Genomic DNA, 20,233 nt, shown 5'->3' with positions numbered 1-20,233 from the left:
CCCATTGATTCCTCATGAGGACTCTTCAGGCAAAAATTCATCGGAGTAACTGCCAGAGTAACTTCCTCTTGACTCGGTGTAAAAAGAACAATTGCCTCAGCAAGCAATCTACAAAATATAATTTCAGGTATTAACATCACTTGAAAAACAAACAGAAAGATTTCTTTAATAAACCGAGGCTCAAAATTTTAATCTGGAAATAAATAAGTTAGTTAGCTTAGGTTTAGAAAAATTTATTCAAAAGGACTATCATCTTTCTTATATACAAATTGCTATATTAAATTGTAAATTCATTTGAAGACCAAACATATCCCTAGAAAAATGTGTGAAAGCTGTAATATGTACAAAACACTAGAAACAAATACTATTAATTTCTGTGTGCCCAATACATTTTTTTAAATGGTGGCAAGCATTTAGGCTATTATTCAAGATGCCCTCATGTTCACATTGGAGTCCTTGGGTTTGATGCCTGGATCAAATTCTGATTCTAGCTTCCTGATAATGCAGACTCTGGCAGGCAGTGGTGATGACTCAAGTGACTGGGTTCCTGCCACCCATGTGGGAGAACTGGATTGAGTTCTCATTTTTTTTTTTTTAATTTTTTTTTTTTTTGACAGAGTTACAGACAGTGAGAGGGAGAGACAGAGAGAAAGGTCTTCCTTCTGTTGGTTCACCGCCCAAATGGCCGCTATGGCCGGAGCTATGCCGATCCGAAGCCAGGAGCCAGGTGCTTCTTTCTGGTCTCCCAAGCGGGTACAGGCACCCAAGCACTTGGGCCATCCTCCACTGCCCTCCCGGGCCACAGCAGAGAGCTGGAATGGAAGAGAAACAACCAGGACTAGAACCCGGTGCCCATATGGGATTCCGGCGCCGAAGGCAGAGGATTAGCCAAGTGAGCCACGGTGCCGGCCCTGAGTTCTCATCTTGAGACTTCAGCTAGGCCCAGTCCCAGTTATTGCAGGCATTTGGGGAGTATACCAACAGCCAGGAGTCTCTCTCTCTATAGATAGATAGATAGATATAGATATAGATATAGATATAGATATAGATATAGATATAGATTATATATAATATAGATTATATCTAAACACACATATATTATATATACACACACACACACACACACACACAATTCACATGTTTAAAGTTGTTTGGTTTATGTCTTCCTAATGGCTAATATTGTTGAGCATCTTTTCATGTGCTTTTTTGGCTATTCTCTGAAGAAACGCCTATTAAAATGCTTTGCCCACTTTTTAATGGATTATCTTTTTTATTTTTAAAAATTATTTATGGTTGGGGCCAGTGCTCTGGTGTAGCAGGTAAAGCCACTGCCTGCAGTGCTGGCATCCCATATGGGCGCCAGTTCAAGACCCGGCCGCTCCACTCCCGATCCAGCTTTCTGCTGTGGCCTGTGAAAGCAGTAGAAGATGGCCCAAGTCCTAGGGCCCCTGCACCTATGTGGGAGACTCGGAAGAAGCTCCTGGTTCCTCGCTTCATATTGGTACAGCTCTGGCCGTTGCGGCCAATTGGGGAGTGAACTAGTGGATGGAAGATCTCTCTGTCTCTCCCTTTCTCTCTGTAACTCTGCCTTTCAAGTAAATAAAAAAAAATTATTTATGGTTTATTTATTTGAAAGGCATAAAGACATACATAGAGATTTTCCATCCATTGGTTCATTCCTCGGGTCCCCACAACAGTTAGAGCTGCCCAGGCTGAAGCCAGGAGCCCAGAGCTCCAACAAGGTATCCCACACAGATGGCAGGAACAAAATTACTTGAACCATCACCGCTGCCTCTCAAGGTCTGCATTCTCAGGAAACTGGACTCAGACACTGAAGCTGGGAATCAAACCCAGGGATTCCGATGTGGGATACAGACATCTTGCTCACCCCCTTTTGTTTTTTTGTTTGTTTGGGTTTTTTTTTTTTTTTTTTTTTTTTGACAGGCAGAGTGGATAGAGAGAGACAGAGAGAAAGGTCTTCCTTTTGCCGTTGGTTCACCCTCCAATGGCCGGTGCATCGCGCTGATCTGAAGCCAGGAGCCAGGTGCTTCTCCTGGTCTCCCATGGGGTGCAGGACCCAAGCACTTGGGCCATCCTCCACTGCACTCCCGGGCCACAGCAGAGAGCTGGCCTGGAAGAGGGGTAACCGGGACAGACTCCGGCGCCCCGACCGGGACTAGAACCCGGTGTGCCGGCGCCGCAAGGCAGAGGATTAGCCTATTGAGCCGCGGCACTGGCCCCCTTTTGTCTTTTTAAAAAATGCATTATAGAGCCAGCTTTGTGCCATGGCAGGTAAAGATGCCACCTGTGATGTAGGCATCCCACATGGGCACTGATTTGAGTCCTGGCTGCTCCACTTTTGATCCAGCTCCCTGTTAATGTGCAAGGGAAGGCAGCGGAGAATGGCCCCACAGGCCCCCTGCCACCCATGTGGGAGACCCACAAGTGGCTCCTGGCTCCTGGCTTTGGTGTGACCCAGCCCTGGCCATTGTGGCCATTTGGGGAGTAATGAAAGTAGATGGAAGATCTCTCTGTGTCTCTCTTCTCTCTCTCTCTGTAGCTCTGCCTTTCAAATAAATAAAATAATCTTTTAAAAACTGCATTCTAAGTTTTATACTCCTTTTGAAATTGAGGTGCTGCTAGATAAAATTTAATTTCTTAGATTTATGTAATCTTGGTAGTAACCTGATGCTACACATTAGTTTAGCAGTGTTTCTTGATGTTAAAATGTCAGGAACACGCACCAAATTCATTTTGGAATGTTTCCAGTGTGAAGAAGTAGGTGTTAGACAAGCTACCAAATAACTTGATAGAAAAATGAAAACATGAATATGCAATTCAAAAAGGAAGATAAATTCAAATTGCTAATATATGAAAACATACTCAAATTCACTAGAAAAAAAGGAAATGCAACAATGCAAAACATTAAAGGAGTAGGCTTGCGGTGCAGCAGTTAAGTTGCCATTTGGGATGACTGCATCCCATACTGGTAGAGTGCCTGGTTCTAGACCCCCATCCAGCTTTCTACTAATGTGCACCCAGGGAAGCAGCAGATGATGGCTCAAGTCCTGGAGTCTCTGCCACTCACATGGGAGAACCAGATTGAATTCTGGGCTTCTGGCTTTTTTTTTTTTTTTTGACAGGCAGAGTGGACAGTGAGAGAGAGAGACAGAGAGAAAGGTCTTCCTTTGCCGTTGGTTCACCCTCTAATGGCCGCCGCGGTAGCGCGCTGCGGCCGGCACACCACGCTGTTCCGATGGCAGGAGCCAGGTGCTTATCCTGGTCTCCCATGGGGTGCAGGGCCCAAGCACTTGGGCCATCCTCCACTGCATTCCCGGGCCACAGCAGAGAGCTGGCCTGGAAGAGGGGCAACCGGGACAGGATCGGTGCCCCGACCGGGACTAGAACCCGGTGTGCCGGCGCCGCAAGGTGGAGGATTAGCTAGGCTTCTGGCTTTGGGTTGGTCGAACCCTGGCTGTTGTGGGCATTTGGGGAGTGAACCAACAGATGAACAATCTTTCTGTCTGTCTCACTACCTTTCACATAAAATTAAAGTATTTTTAAAAAGAATAAGAATATCACTTTAAAACTATTAGGTTTCCAGTTGTACAGGAGAAGCAGGAAAGCATGCTGCTCTTGTCTCAGCGGGGAGCTGAGCCTTCCGAGCGGAGGAGTGATTCCCGCTCACCAGGCAGTATTAGCTACTTGCCTTCATTCTTCACCAAGCTTGAAAACACATCACCCATGGTTCAATCAAAGAAGCAGGAGATTTTTCGTAAGTTGAACTCCTCTGGTGGAGGTGACTCTGATATGGCAGCAGCTCAGCCAGGAACTGAGATCTTTAATCGGCCAGCAGTTACCACATCAGACTCAGTTAGCTCTCGAGGCCATTCTTTTGCTGATCCTGCCAGTAATCTTGGTCTAGAAGACATTATCAGGAAGGCTCTCATGGGGAGCTTTGATGACAAAGCAGAGGAGCACGGAGTGGTCCTGTCGCAGACTGTGGGAGTAGTGCCTGGTGGCACCAGCACGTCAGTTGTGACCAGTAGTGAGACACGGAGAGAGGAAGGGGACCCATCACCTCATTCAGGAGGCGTTTGCAAACCAAAGCTGATTAGCAAGTCAAACAGTAGGAAATCAAAATCTCCCATCCCTCTGTGCATTCCGAGGGGGACTACCACAGGCAGACGCCAGGGTGGGCCTGGGAAGACAGGCCTTCTTCAACAGGCTCAACACAGTTCCCTTATAACCCCCTGACACTGCGGGTGCTCAGCAGCACGCCACCAACACCGATCGCATGTGCCCCCTGTGCTGTGAACCAGGCAGCTCCTCACCAACAGAACAAGATCCGGGAGCGAGAGCCCGCCCCGCTGCTCTCAGCACAGCATGAGACACTGTCGGACAGTGACGACTAAACCACACAGACGGGGGACACGGCATGGGGAGGGGCTCGTTCTCGGGTATTTTAATTGCAGGTCAAAAACCTGCCCATATGATTTGTGCCCAGAGACTTTTCAGGAGAGCCAGGGCCATAGATGATGGAGAAATGATGGAAATTCATTTGGAGCATCAAACGGGAAGAAACAGAAAATAGCCTTTGATACGCCGCAATTCAGTGGATTCTAATAGTGGAAGGTTGAAATGTAGAGTTTTTAAAAGTGGACAATTCCTGTTCCTACATCTATTTGTAAAGAAAACCATAATGTCTTTAAATCACTCATGTAAATAGATGACCTTTTTGCAGTGTAAAAAAAAAAAACTATTAGGTTGGTAATACTTTTAAAAGATTGATTGTCTTCTACTAAAAGGGTAGTCCTTCACTATTGGTGGAAATATATCCTGGCCCCGGTTTTTCAGATGGTGATTTGGTAATAAGTATCTACACAGATTAAAATCTGTGTAAGGCTTTTGACCCAGTAATTTCATTTCTAGGACTCTGCCTAAGACGTCCGACTTCCACCCCTACCTCCTGATATGCATGCCCTTATCTAATCCCCTGCCATTGAATGTGAACTCACAGACTCAGCCCTAGTGAAGAGCAAATTGCAGGAGTGATTGGATGGTAATCCTGATATTAGGGTATAGAAAGACAATGGCAGGGGCTGGCACTGCGCCGCACTAGGTTAATCCTCTGCCTGCAGTGCCAGCATCTCATATGGGTGCCAGGTTCTGGTCCCGTTGCTCCTCTTCCAGGCCAGCTCTCTGCTGTGGCCAGGGAGTGCAGTGGAGGATGGCCCAGGTGCTTGGGCCCCTGCACCCACATGGGAGACCAGGAGGAGGCACCTGGCTCCTGGCTTTGGATCGGCGCAGCGCCAGCTGTGGCAACCAATGGGGGAGTGAACCAACAGAATTAAGACCTTTCTCTCTGTCTCTCTCTCTCTGTCTATAACTCTACCTGTCAAATAAATAAAAAAAAATTTAAAAAAGACGATGGCTTCCACCTTGGGAGCACATTATCAGGCACTGATAGAAAGACATGCACACTGTGAGGAACTGACGTCTACCAGCAACCACATCAGTGGGAACGGAAGTGAATCCCCCCAAGTTGAACCTTCAGAGACCGCAGTCCTGGGGATGGCTTAACTTCAAATTCATGACAGACTAAGCCAGAAGCAACTAGCCAAGCCACACTTATTAATAAATGTCTGATTTTTAAGGCTTTAAATTCTAGGGAAATTTGTTGTACAGTAATAGGTAATATATTGTTTCATGGCCGGCGCCGTGGCTCAATAGGCTAATCCTCCGCCTTGTGGTGCCGGCACACCGGGTTCTAGTCCCGGTCGGGGCACCGATCCTGTCCCGGTTGCCCCTCTTCCAGGCCAGCTCTCTGCTGTGGCCAGGGAGTGCAGTGGAGGATGGCCCAAGTGCTTGGGTCCTGCACCCCATGGGAGACCAGGAGAAGCACCTGGTTCCTGCCATCGGATCGGCGCGGTGCGCCGGCCGCAGCGCACTACCGCGGCAGCCATTGGAGGGTGAACCAACGGCAAAAGGAAGACCTTTCTCTCTGTCTCTCTCTCACTGTCCACTCTGCCTGTCAAAAATTAAAAAAAAAAAAAAATATATATATATATATATAGTTTCATGTACTATCAGCAGCATTGTTCATGATAGCAAAATGTTGGAAATAACCTAAATTTTCACCAATAGGGTAAAGGGTGAATAAATTCTGGTTCATACAATAAAAACATATGCAATCATTCAAAAGAATAAAATTGATTTAAATGAACTGATACAGAAAGATGCTCCTTGGTGCCGGTACTTTGGCACAGAGGGTTAAAACCCCAGCCTGCAGCGCTGGCATCCCATATGGGCATCAGTTTGAGTCCTGGCTGCTCCACTTCCAATCCAGCTCCCTGTAATGCTCCTGAGAAAGCAGCACAGGGTGTCCCAAGTCCTTGGGCCCCTGCACTCACATGGGAGACCCAGAAGAAGCTCCTGGCTCCTGGCTTTGGATAGGCACAGCTCCAGCTGCTGCGGTCAATTGGGGAGTGAACCAGTGGATGGAAGACCTCTCTCTCTCTCTCTCTCTCTCTCTCTCTGCCTCTCCTTCTCTCTCTATGTAATTCTGACTTTTAAATAAATAAACCTTTAAAAAGAAGAAAAATGCTCACAACAAGTTAAAAATAAACAAAAACCAACAATATAGATAACAGGACATTTTCTTTGAATAAGCCATATATATAACTAATACATGATATAAATGAGAGAAAAATGGCAGTCACAGCCATGGGGAGAGGGAGAGTTACAGAAGTACCCAACTGTTAATAAAAGCTCCCCCTTTCAGGTGGGATATAAATGGCAGGTAGAGGAGAGACTTTTATTTTTTTAAAAGATTTATTCATTCACTTGAAGGAGTTACACAGAGGCAGAGAGGGAGAGTCCTCCAGCCGCTGGTTCGCTCCCCAGTTGGCCACAGCCGCCAGAGCTGCATGGATCTGAAGCCAGGAGCCAGGAGCTTCTTCTGGGTCTCCCACACGGGTGCAGAGGCCCAAGGACTTGGGCCATCTTCCACTGCTTTCCCAGGCCACACAGAGAGCTGGACTGAAAGTGGAGCAACCAGGACTCAAACTGGCACCAATATGGGATGCCGGTACTGCAGGTGGTGGCTTTACCTCCTCCACCACAGCGTCTGCCCCAAGACTTCCATTTTTTACCTCTGCACTCTTTGATACATTTTGGATGTATTGCAAGAACCATGTACTGGCTGGCGCCGTGGCTCAACAGGCTAATCCTCCGCCTAGCGGCGCCAGCACACTGGGTTCTAGTCCTGGTCGTGGCGCCAGATTCTGTCCCAGTTGCCCCTCTTCCAGGCCAGCTCTCTGCTGTGGCCCAGGAAGGCAGTGGAGGATGGCCCAAGTGCTTGGGTCCTGCACCCCATGGGAGACCAGGAGAAGCACCTGGCTCCTGCCTTCGGATCAGCGCGGTGCGCCGGCCACAGCGCGCCAGCCGCAGCGGCCATTGGAGGGTGAACCAATGGCAAAGGAAGACCTTTCTCTCTGTCACTCTCTCTCACTGTCTACTCTGTCAAAAATTAAAAAAAAAAAAAAAAAAAAAAAAACCACATACTGACTTTGAAATTAAAATAATAATAATAATAAGGGGGGGGGGCCAGTGCTGTGGCATAGAAGGTTAAGCCTCTACCTGCAGTGCAGACATCCCATATGGGCGCTGGTTCAAGTCCCAGCTACTCCACTTCTGATCCAGCTTTGTAGTAATGTGTCCTGGAAGGCAGGTGTTGATGGCTCAAGTGCTTCGGCCCCTGCCACCCATGAAGGAGACCTACATGGAGGGCTGTGTTTCTGGCTTCAGCCAGAAACTTATTCAGTCCAGAACTTATTCCAGACCTCCCATGTGGGTGCAGGGGCCCAAGTACTTGGGCCATCTACCATTGCTTTCCCAGATGCACTAGCAGGGGACTGGATCAGAAGTGGAGCAGCCAGGACTCAAACTGGAACCCATATGGGATGCCAGCTTTGCAGAAGGTAGTTTAACCCACTATGCCATAGCACCAGCTCCTGAAACTTTAAGGACCACTAAATTATGATACTACCATTAGATGGTTATTATCTGTTATTATCTTTCTCAAAGCTTCCTCTTGATCCTGTACAGTGATTCTCCAAGTCAAGTTTTAGCTTTAAACAAACAAGCCCTATAACTGAAAAGCTCCACAGAATTAATTATTTCCTCTGTGGTCACACTGTATTTAGAAAAACAAAAAAAATTAATAAATAACAGAGGGCTCATTACCTTGGTTGAATCATTAGTGTATTACTACACATATTATTTTCAAAAATAACTTGCACAGGCATACTTTCTTGAAAATGCACGTTATGTGTTCTTTTAATACCTTAAAAAAGAAGAAAGCAATCTCAATATTTTTAAAGTGTAAAATGAATGATTTTAAAAGTCTTTAAGTTTCACAGCCAAATTAAAGCAATAAGCTTAAAGGCACATTAAGCTGGGAGCTGCACTGTTCCTTGATGAAATGCGATTATCCCCCCCTAGTGGACACCATGCAACATCTCACTCTGACCCCATCACACAGCAGAGTACCTGAACTCCTGTGAAATACATAGTTTCAGCTGTGTGTCAAACAGTGGTGGCCCACTACCGTGATCCTCTTTCAGCAAAGACCGGTCCTTCTGAGTAGGACTTTTGGCAATCAGACCCCGACATCTGGTTTATGAGTTATTTTCTCAGGGGAACAATAAGAAAGGAAGCAATGCAGGTTGAGTAACCCTTATCCAAAATGCTTGGTTCCAGAGGTGCTTCAGATTTCTGAGTTTCCTGGGTTTTGTAATATCTGTGATCTTGCATTGACTTTTACTAGTTGGACATGCCTAACTTGGATATCTGAAATCTTAAACATTTAAGCACATGATGTTCAAAGAGTTTTGGATTTCAGGTTTTGAATTAGGATGCTCACCCTGAAAAGAGGTACTGTAGCACACATTTTACACAATCACTGTCTCTTAACCTCACCTTATCCCTGTGGGGTAGGGACTTAATATCAGAAGAGGAAACTACAATTCGTTGAGGCTAATTGACTTTTTTTTTTTTTTTTGACAGAGTGGATAGTGAGAGAGAGAAAGACAGAGAGAAAGGTCTTCCTTCCTTTTTGCCATTAGTTCACCCTCCAATGGCTGCTGCGGCCAGCACATCGCGCCGATCCGAAACCAGGAGCCAGGTGCTTCTCTTGGTCTCCCATGCAGGTGCAGGGCCCAAGGACTTGGGTCATCCTCCACTGCCTTCCCGGGCCATAGCAGAGAGCTGGACTGGAAGAGGGGCAACTGGGATAGAATACTGCGCCCCGACCGGGACTAGAACCCAGTGTGCCGGCGCCACAAGGCGGAGGATTAGCCTGTTAAGCCATGGTGCCGGCCGAGGCTAATTGACTTTTCAAGGCTATACTATTTTAACAGGTAAAACTAGAATTTGAATTTGCATGTAGAACTCATAATGAAGTCCAGGTAGGCAAGCTCTTTCTCCTGCATAATAACGTTGCAGTGAGAAGCAAAAAGGATTCACTAGAAACGTTTCTCAAGTTATGTGGTTTGTAACTGAATTAACAGCATCATGAAGACTGGCATTGTGTCAAAGCAGGTTGAGCCGGCATTCCACATGGAGTGCCAGCTCAAATTCTGGCTGCTCCGCTTCAGATCCAGAACCCTGGCAATGTGCCTGGAAAACAGCAGAAGATAGTCCGCTGAGGCCCCTGCTAACCATGTAGGAGACCCAGATGGAGCCCCTGGCTCCTGGCTTCTGCCTGACCCAGCCCGGGCTGTTGCAGCCATTTAGGAAGTCAATCAGCAGATAGAAGTTCTCTTTTTCTCTCTCTCTGCCTCTCATTCTCTCTGTATAACTCTTTCAAAAGAATAAATGCATCTTTTTAAAAAAAATACACTTATTAACTTAATAAATATTTACTGAGCACCTACTGTGTACCAGGCTGTATTAGTTTGCTCTGGGGTTTTTCTTGGGGGGTGGTGAATTTTTGTTTTTTATTTATTTAAATGGCCTTCTCTACTATTTAAATAGATTAATATGTAGTATTTGTACATTTTTATGCAGTACAGTACAATATTTCATATCAGATACACAGCACAAACGGATCAAACCAGGCAAGTAGCCTTTCTGTTTACTTGTTTTTGTGTTTAGGGCCTATCATTTCTTCTCTTCCATTTCTTTATACAATATATAATACATAATATTGTATTAATCTAAGGATTTACTTATTTGAAAGGCAGAGATCTTCCATCCTCTGGTTCACTCCCCACATGGCCACAGTAGCCTATAAGTGAAGCAGGCAGAACTTGAACAGGTGCTCTGATTTGGGATGCCAGCCTCATAAGCAGTGGCCTAACCAATGCACCACAACACCAGCACCATAAAACATTTTTAACTACACTTACCCTACTGTGCTGCAGACTCAACCTGTTATCTCCATCTGAAGATATTGTAGTACCTACATATTAGTTAGCTTTTTCTAAATAACAACCACTGCAAAACTTACTGGCTTAAAATAACAAACACTTGCTATTTCTCATGATTTACCTGGCACTGGGCTTAGCTGTGGCAGGATCATCTAAGGACCTTGTTTTCCCACCGAGGGAAAACCACGTGGGAAACCTGGAAAAAGCACCTGGACTCTGCCTTTGGCCTGGCACAGGCCCTGTCATTGTGGCCACTTGGGGATTGAACTAGCAGATAGATCTCCCTCTCTCTCTGTCTCTCCTTTCTGTGTGTAACTCTGATTTTCAAATAAATAAATAAATCTTTTTTTTTTTTTTTTTGACAGAGTAGATAGTGAGAGAGAGAGACAGAGAGAAAGGTCTTCCTTTTTGCTGTTGGTTTACCCTCCAATGGCCGCTGCGGCTGGCGTATCGTGCTGATCCGAAGCCAGGAGCCAGGTGCTTCTCCTGGTCTCCCATGGGGTGCAGGGCCCAAGCACTTGGGCCATCCTCCACTGCCCTCCTGGGCCATAGCAGAGAGCTGGCCTGGAAGAGGGGCAACAGGAGTGATGGGAGAGTGTGTATGCTCTTTTTCACTCTTAAATAAAAAAGAAAAATAGGTCAGATTGTGTGATTGCAGTGCTCAGATCTCTCAGATAGTTCACTCCCCAGATACCTACAAAGGCCAGGACAGTCTGGGACCAAAGCCACAAGCCAGGAATGTGACAGAAACCCAATTACTTGAGCCATCAACACTGCCTCCCAGGGTCCACATTAGCGGGAAGCAGGAGTCAGGAGTCAGGGCAGGTATTGAACTCAGGTACTCCAATGGAACATGAGGTATTAACTAGGCCAAACGCCCACCTCAATCTGACCTATTTTAGAGGAATCAATGTGGCTTCTGTTTTGGGAGACAGAAGTATCAAAAGCTAACATTTCTTATGTATTTTAAAATATATTTGCAAGTCGCTTTTTGAGGAGATAGTTATAAATATACATAGTGTACAATGCAAAAGATATCAAAGAATATTCAGGAAAAAGGAAGTCACCTCCGGTTCTGAGTCATGCCCTGCACCCCCAGAAGCAACTACAGTTACCAGTTTCTGGGGCAATCTTTAGAAATAGCCTATACATGCCCATATAACAAATCTATACCCACATAACAAACATTTGAAAAAGTGAGAACTGGTAGAGGACGGAGAAGCTGAGCATCCCTGATGCTCCTTTCCTTGCTAATTGCTTTCTTCCCCTTTTTCCAAATGTATGCACGCAAAATACTCTCAGCCTTTACCTTCGATCACACTTCTTCATCTTAGAATGCCTCTCAGTTCTGCGGTTGCAAATTTATCCACATTTACCCTGCAATGCGGTCATCCCATGTGGGTGCCGGTTCAAGTCCTGGCTGCTCCACTTCCAATCCAACTCTCTGCTATGGCCTGGAAAAGCAGCAGCAGATGGCCCAAGTCCTTGGGTCCCTGCACCCACATGGGAGACATGGATGAAGCTCCTGACTTCAGCCTGCCACCAGCCCTGGCTGTTGTGGCCATCTTGGGGGTGAACCAATATCTGGAAGATCTCTCTCTCTCTCTGGCTCTCCCTCTCTCTAATTTTTACTTTTTTTTTTTTTTTTTTTTTTTTTTTTTTTTTTTTACAGGCAGAGTGGATAGTGAGAGAGAGAAAGACAGAGAGAAAGGTCTTCCTTCCTTTTTGCCGTTGGTTCACCCCTCAATGGCCGCTGCGGCCAGCACATCTCGCTGATCCAAAGCCAGGAGCCAGGTGCTTCTCCTGGTCTCCCATGCGGGTGCAGGGCCCAAGGACTTGGGTCATCCTCCACTGCCTTCCCGGGCCATAGCAGAGAGCTGGCCTGGAAGAGGGGCAACCGGGATAGAATCCGGCACCCCGACCGGGACTAGAACCCGGTGTGCCGGCACCGCAAGGCGGAGGATTAGCCTGTTAAGCCATGGCGCCAGCTTTTTTTTTTTTTTTTTTTTTTTTTTTTAAGACATGTGAAAGGCAGAGTTACAGAGAGGCAGAGGTAGAAAGAGATAGAGAGAGAGGTCTTCCATCCACTGGTTCACTCCCCAGATGGCTGCAATGGCCAGAGCTATGCCGATCCGAAGCCAGGAGCCAGGAGCTTCCTCCAGGTCTCCCACATGGGTGCAGGGGTCCAAGCCTTTGGGCCATCTTCTACTGCTTTCCCAGGCCATAGCAGAGAGCTGAATCAGAAGTGGAACAGCTGGGACTCAAACTGGCGCCCATATGGTAGGCCAGCACTGTAGGCAGCAGCTTTACCTACTATGCCACAGCACGGACCCTTGACTTTCAAATAAACAAATAAATCTTAAAAAAAAAAAAAAAAAAGAAGTGGAGGATTAGGTTGAAACACGCATATGACCCAATACTGAATTTTTTCATTACATGAGCCAGTATTCTTTATTGTTGGCCAGTTTGTGTTAGTCTGGTTTTTTCTCTTTTTCCTCACTTGTAACCTAACACATACAACTAACAAAAACAAAAAATTAACCAATCACAAATATTTATTGGACACTCATCAAGCCACTTGAGAGATACTTCAAAAACTGAACACTGGGTTGTTTAGAATCCAATGGGCAGGATGGGCCTTTGGTGTAGCAGTTAAGATGCCAGCATCCCATATCAGAACACCTGGTTTGAGTCTTCAATCCACTTCTAATTCCAGCTTCCCGCCAATGTACTCCCTTGGAGGCAGCAAATGATACCTCAAGGACTTGGGTCCCTGCCTAGGTGGGAGACCCAGACTGACCTCCAGGCTCTTGGTTTTAGCCTAGCCCAGGCATACTGTTATGGGCATTTAGGATGGAAGATCTATCTTTCTACTATCTAATCTCTGTTGTTCTGTCTTTCAAATAAATAGATTTTTGAAATTTATGAAAAAATTTATGGAGCTAGTGTTTTGATTCAATGGGTTGTGCTGCAACTTGAACTGGAGGGCCAGATCAAGTCCCCACTGCTGCACTTCCAAGCCAGCTCAATAGTAATTGCCTGGGAAAGCAGTGAATAATGGTCTAAGTCCTGGGCTCCTGACTTGAGCCTGGCTGAGACCTGACCATTATGGTCATTTAGAGAGTGAATCAATGGATGGAAGATCTCTCTCCTCCTCTTTCACTTTGTCTTTCAAATAAATGCATCTTTTAAAAACATCCAATTGGGGGCCGGCATTGTGATGTAGCAAGTAAAGCCACTGCCTGCAGTACCGGCATCCCATATGGGTACTTGGTTCCAGTCCTGGATGCTCCACTTCTGGTCCAGCTCTCTTCTGTGGCCTGGGAAAGCAGCAGAAGATGGCCCAAGTCCTTGGGCCCTTGCACCCACGTGGGAGACCTGGAGGAGGCTCCTGGCTCCAGGCTTCAGATTGGCCCAGCTCCGCGGCCATCTGGGGAGTGCACCATCGGATGGAACACCTCTCTTGATCTCTCTGTCTCTGCCTCTCTGCAACTCTGCTTTCAAATAAATAAATAAATCTTTAAATACACACACACACACATCCAACTGGCAATAAGGGCAGAGGATAATTGTAATCACAGCATGAACTGGCTAGGATTACTACCTCTGTGTCAGGCTCCATGCTATGTGCTTCACACTTGAGATCTCACTTTATGCTCACGACAACCTTGTAACATGAGGGTAGGTGAGATTACACCCATTTTGAACAGAACAAAATGAAGATTTGGAGAGTTTATGTACTGTCACAAAGCTAATGAGTAGAATTCACACCCACATCTTTGGAACATCAAGGCTTACTATGCTTTTAATCATGGTGATTTCATTATTTTGCTATATACAAAATAAAATTCAAAGAATAGAAAAAAAGTTAAATTATTGGCATTTTTGTAGGCAAGAAACATAAATATATGCTAAAATAAAAACATTAAGATAAAATTAACTAATACAGAATAAATTGTAACAGTAAGATAAAAATCCGTAAGATCATTCCACTATAAAAAAAGATTTAGGTTGCTAGTGCTGTGGCATAATGGGTAGAGCCACTGCCTGCAGTGCTGGCATTCCATATGGGTGCTGGTTCTAGTCTTGGCTGCTCCTCCTCTTATCGAGCTCCCTGTTGATGGCCTGGGAAAGCAGTAGAAGATGACCCAAGTCCTTGGGTCCCTGCACTCACATGAGAGACCCAGAAGAGGCTCCTGGCTCCTGGCTTTGGATTGGCTCAGCTCTGGCCATAGCAGCCATCTGGGGAGTGAACCAGCAGAAGAAAGAATTCCCTCTCTCCCTCTGCCTCCCTCTCTTTCTCTCCCTCTCTCTCTCTCTCTCTCTCTCTCTCGCCATATCAGCCATCTGGGGAGTGAACCAGCATATGAAAAACTTCCTTCTCTCCCTCTCCCTCTCCCTCTGCCTCTCTCTCTCTCTCTCTGCCTCTGCCTCTCTGTAACTCTGCCTTTCAAATAAATAAATAAATAAATAAATAAATCTTTTCTTAAAAAAAGATTTAGACCAATATCACAAGTAGATTTTTTTAAAGCACAAAATTCTTCCTGTTAATCAAAGAAAATAGCTGCAATTATAATAACATATGAGAGCTAATACTTAGAGAATGTTCCAGGCATTTCCTAAATACTTTACAGGAATTACTCACTGAGAATTCACAAAACCCTACAAAGCTGATACTAACATTATCCCCATTTTAGAAATTGGGAAATTGAGGCTCAGAGATTGGAAATCATTTTTCCAAGGTCTCACGCAGGAAAGAACAGAACTAGGCCTCACAGCTTCCTGAGTCCCTGCCCTTTATCACCACAGCACAGGATGTTAAAGTCCTGTGAGTACAACATTTTAATGCCCACCATGCAAGGCTGGGAGTCAGGAAATCTGCTGACAGCTTGGTGCAGCAGAGAATGAATGCAAGCTTTGGCTCCCACTCTCACGGGCCTGGAATCAAATCCAGGCTCTCTGATTTACCAGCTATGTGATCTTGCATCAGTCACATGACAGTCACTTCCATCAGCCCCATATGATAATATCTGCTTCCTAGACTGTTTTTAGGACAAATAGTCATTATTCAATCCTTACAAGGGCCATCTGTGGCTAAGACAACATACAAAGTGCTCTCAGAATATTAAGCAACCACTAAATTTTAGAACAACCAATTGTTTGAATTCAAATGGACATTTAAAAAAACTGGTTTTAATGCAGCCCAATCCTGAGCCACTGATAATTCAAAAAAGAAATAAGGCTGGCGCCATGGCTCAACAGGCTAATCCTCCGGCCTTGCGGCGCCGGCACACCGGGTTCTAGTCCCGGTTGGGGCACCAGATTCTATCCCGGTTGCCCCTCTTCCAGGCCAGCTCTCTGCTATGGCCTGGGAAGGCAGTGGAGAATGGCCCAAGTGCTTGGGCCCTGCACCCGCATGGGAGACCAGGAGAAGCACCTGACTCCTGGCTTCGGATCAGCACGATGCGCCGGCCGCAGCGGCCGTTGGAGGGTGAACCAACGGCAAAAAGGAAGACCTTTCTCTCTGTCTCTCTCTCTCACTATCCACTCTGCCTGTCAAAAAAAAAGAAAAAAGAAAAAAGAAACAAATAATACAAATCATTTTATAATATTTCTACAGCAACAAAATAATAGTTAGAACTGCCCTGTTACCTAACTACACAAATTCTAAGCAATAAAACAATGTGAAGTCTTAATACACAATTTGACTACTATAAATATAAAAAGGTTTTTTTTTTTTTTTTAAATTTTAAACTAGTTTGAATTGCACCTACCATGTCTGCAGAAGAACTGAATAACTACTTTGCACTTATCAGATCTGGTGAATATTTTGCACTTTTCTACATTTCTTTCAAGAGAGTTCGGATATCTAAAGATGGGCAGAATTGACTGTAACACAAATACATTAGACAAATTAAACACATATCTAATATAGCTGTTTGATTAGTTTTAAAAAACTAACAAGAGTATTGTATTCATAAGTGAATAGATTTGTCTTGTGTGCTACTAAGCACAGAATAGATGTTATGTCCTGTATAACAGATATTTCTACAGTACAAGAGAAAACTTGGGCCACTTATATTTACCTTCATTCCCAATTTGCAATTTAAACGCAATGTTGTGCCATTATCATTCATTTTCACTGGAGACCACTGATAATGTTGGAAAAACACAGGTGAGAACAGGACAGAACCATATGATGACTCAGAAGAATTCAGAGTTCTTAGAGCAAGCTGGAAAAGTAAAGTAATAGCTATTTAGGGTAAAATCGACTTTCTTTATATGATAGTTTAATTCAAAACTTTCAATATGTTTAACATCGCAGTTAAATACAATCACACGCTATGTAACAATGTTTCGCTTAACAACAGACCACAACACAATGGTGGCCCCATGAAATTATATTGTCTAGTGGTGCTGCAGCTATCTCTGTCTGTGAAAGCACTTTCCAGGATATTTATACAATGATGAAGATACACATTCAGAGAAATGTGTCCTCATCGTTCTCACACACATGACTGTGTGTTAAAGTAAATGAGATGTTAGCTATAGACTACACTACATGGTGTGTGGTGAATTTGCGTGTGTATACACATAAGTGTACACATCTATATTGAATACATATATGTACTAAATCTAAAATCTTGTATGTTGAAATTTTAAAATTCTAAGTGCCTCCAGGGGCCTTAACTTTAATGTGTGAAGCAGCAGACGGCAATACAAAAGGGATTTCAGAGTTTACAGTAAAAGGGATAATTTTTTATTTCCTGGATAACATTCTACCTGGACTGGGATCTTTAATCTCCTCTTGGCTTAATGCATGGTCTTTTACTTAACTTTCTTACTTACACCTTTTTCAGATGGGTCAAGCCACAGGTAGTCACTAATTCGTGATAGAGCTTGGATTGCTTTTCCAAATACTATGGAAAAAAAAAAAAGTGTTGCTTACATTCTTTCTAACAAAAAAAAAACAAAACACCAAATTATAAGACTGTATTAGTAGTCAGAGGACTTGAGATAAAATCATACAGTACAGTGGGATCAGCTGAACAATTTGTCCTTATCTGCAGGTCAAATTCGCAGAGAGGAAAATACAGGCTTTTGGCATCAAAGACACCATCCATAGATATTACCTATTGGTTATTTGGAACTTGTTGGCAAGGATTCTGTCCAAATTTTGCTGCCTATTTTGCAACACATACTCCCTCTGATCCATGGGCTGTGTACACTACAGTAACATTCAGTCTCTCCTTGATTTCCAAAATGCTCAGGATAAGCACAATGATCTCAACTTCCATTTCCTGTCACCTCTTAGCATGCAGACGCAAAATATCAAATCCTTTTGAAACAAATGTAAAGCAGAATGCGTAATTATGAGAGGAGTTCAGGGGGCTATGCTGGACTCACATTTGGTCAAATTTATATGGCATAATTGATTTGTAAATAATGTTTTCAATTCCGTTTTACTGCCTCTATCAGAACAATTTCCTGTTGACTAATATGATATATTGACCTGGTTTTAGCATGTTTTATTATAAATATTCAGGGGGAAATTCTTCAGTTGCCTATATCTAAGAGACAAATTATTCAATTGATCCAAAATATGTTTTATAATCTCATGCTACATTGCTTTGTGAAATGTGGTATGGGGTGGGAATCTGGCCTAGTAGTTAAGATGCTAGTTGAGGGGCCAGTGCTGTGGCATAGCGGGTAAAGCTGCAGCCTGTAGTGCTAGCTCCCATATGGGTGCCAGTTCGAGTCCCAGCTGCTCCACTTCTGATCCAGCTCTCTGCTATGGCCTGGGAAAGCAGTAGAAGATGGCCCAAGTCCTTGGGCCCCTGCACCCATATGGGAGACCCAGAAGAAGCTCCTTGCTCCTGGCTTCAGATCAGCCCATTTGGGGAGAGAACAAGTGGAAGGAAGATCTCTCTCTCTCTCTCACTGTCACTCTCACTCTTCCTCCCTTCCTCTCTGTAACTGCCTTTCAAATAAATAAATAAATCTTTTTTTTTTTTTTAAAAAAAGATGCCAGTTGAGATACCCATTCCCATATCAGAGTGTCTGGGTTCAACTCCTGGCTCTGGCTCCTGATTTCAGCTTCCTGCTAATGCCAATCCCAGGAGGCAAACGTCATGGTCCAAGCAGTTGCATTCCCTCCACCCATATGGGAGACCTGGACTAATGCCCAGCTCCTGGCTTCAGTTCCCATTGCAGGCATTTAGGGAGTGGACCAGCAGATGGGAGCTCTCCTCTTTGTCTCAGCCCATAGAAAGGTAGGTAGGTAGTTAGGTGGGTGGGTAGGTAGGTAGGTAGGTGGATAGATAAAAAGAATAGCCTTGGCAATATGCTAGGCACATAATAGGAGCTCATTAAATTTGCAAAACGAGTGTATGACATAGTTATTTAGCAAAAACTCTTCATTCTTTCCCCCTGCAGTGTTGCATGGAGCTATGGTTGCAAGGCAATTTCCATATTAATGCATTTTAAAACTTGGCTTCAATTAATATATGTGTCTCCCTAAAGTACAAAAATAGTGCTTAGAGATTATGATTTAAAGTGTTTTTTTTTTTAATTATTTATTTAGGCCGGCGCTGAAGCTCAATAGGCTAATCCTCTGCCTGCGGTGCCGGCACACCGGGTTCTAGTCCTGGTCAGGGCACCGGATTCTGTCCCGGTTGCTCCTCTTCCATTCCAGCTCTCTGCTATGGCCCGGGAGTGCAGTGGAGGATGGCCCAAGTCCTTGGGCCCTGCACCCACAGGGGAGACCAGGATAAACACCTGGCTCCTGGCTATGGATCAGCGCAGTGCACCAGCCACAGCACGCCGGCCGCAGCGGCCATTGGGGGGTGAACCAATGGAAAAAGGAGGTCATTTCTCTCTCTGTCTCTCTCTCTCTCTCTCACTGTCCACTCTGCCTGTCAAAAAATTTTAAAAAAAAAGATTATTTATTTAAAAGACAGAGCTACAGAGAGTGAGAGTGAAAGAGAGACAGATCTTCCATCCACTGGTTCACTTTTTTAAAAAAAAGGGGATTTATTTATTTATTTACTTGAAAGTCAGAGTTACACAGAGGGAGAAGGAGAGGCAGAGAGAGAGAGTCTTCCATCCACTGGTTCACTCCCCAATTGGCTGCAATGGCCAGAGCTTTGCCGATCTGAAGCCAGGAGCCAGGAGCTTCTTCCAGGTCTCCCATGCGGGTGCAATGGCCCAAGGACTCGGGCCATCTTCCACTGCATTCCCAGGCCATAGCAGAGAGCCGGATCCGAAGTGGAGTAGCTAGGTCTCGAAATGGCACCCACACGGGATGCTGGCACTACAGGTGGCAGCCCAACCCACTAATCCACAGCACCGGCCCCTACTGGTTCATTTCTCAAATGGCTGCAATGGCCATTGCTGGGCCAGGCCAAAGCCAGGAACCAGAAGCTCCTTCTGGATCTCCCATGTGTGTGGCAGGGGCCCAAGGAGTTAGACCATCCTCCACTCTTTTCCTATGCATATTAGCAGGGAACCGGATTGGAAGTGGAGCCAGGATTCAGACTGGCACCCATGTGGATGTTAGCACTGTGACAGTGGCTTAACCTCTGTGCCACAGCACTGGCCCCTTAAGTGTTTTAATAACTTCACAGACAGGAAAAAAAAAATCATGAAAGGGAAATAAGGATATACAAGCTCCATGTCTATTGGAGAACAGTATGACAGATGCCAGACTTTCTCAACACACACACTTGGGTGCCCTGTCAGAAAGGCTAGGGCTGGATGAAACATTGGTCTGATCTGTTACAACATTGTTGATGTGAACA

General features: G+C 44.9%; 1 protein-coding gene across 4 annotated transcripts in view; it reads right to left on the bottom strand.

Annotated features, from left to right (window-relative positions):
- Positions 1-20,233, bottom strand: part of RAD9B (RAD9 checkpoint clamp component B) — a 44,312-nt gene that overhangs the window by 22,261 nt on the left and 1,818 nt on the right. The window contains exons 2-6 of one of the 4 annotated variants that reach the window (XM_062182528.1): positions 17,283-17,353; positions 16,520-16,666; positions 16,208-16,322; positions 8,248-8,347; positions 1-108 (exon numbers count right to left, since the gene is read on the bottom strand). The exon at positions 1-108 is cut by the window's left edge and continues 20 nt beyond it. In XM_062182528.1, the coding sequence (XP_062038512.1) occupies positions 1-108; positions 8,248-8,347; positions 16,208-16,322; positions 16,520-16,666; positions 17,283-17,353 (541 nt within the window). Of the gene's footprint in view, positions 109-8,247; positions 8,348-16,207; positions 16,323-16,519; positions 16,667-17,282; positions 17,354-20,233 lie in introns of those variants that run through there. The other 3 variants (XM_062182529.1, XM_062182530.1, XM_062182532.1) reach the window with 3 other exon arrangements.

This window comes from Lepus europaeus, chromosome 23 (genome assembly GCF_033115175.1).
Source record: "Lepus europaeus isolate LE1 chromosome 23, mLepTim1.pri, whole genome shotgun sequence".
Lineage (NCBI taxonomy): Eukaryota > Metazoa > Chordata > Mammalia > Lagomorpha > Leporidae > Lepus > Lepus europaeus.
Note: the sequence above shows the minus strand (reverse complement) of the source record. Positions and strands in the feature narration are given on the sequence as shown.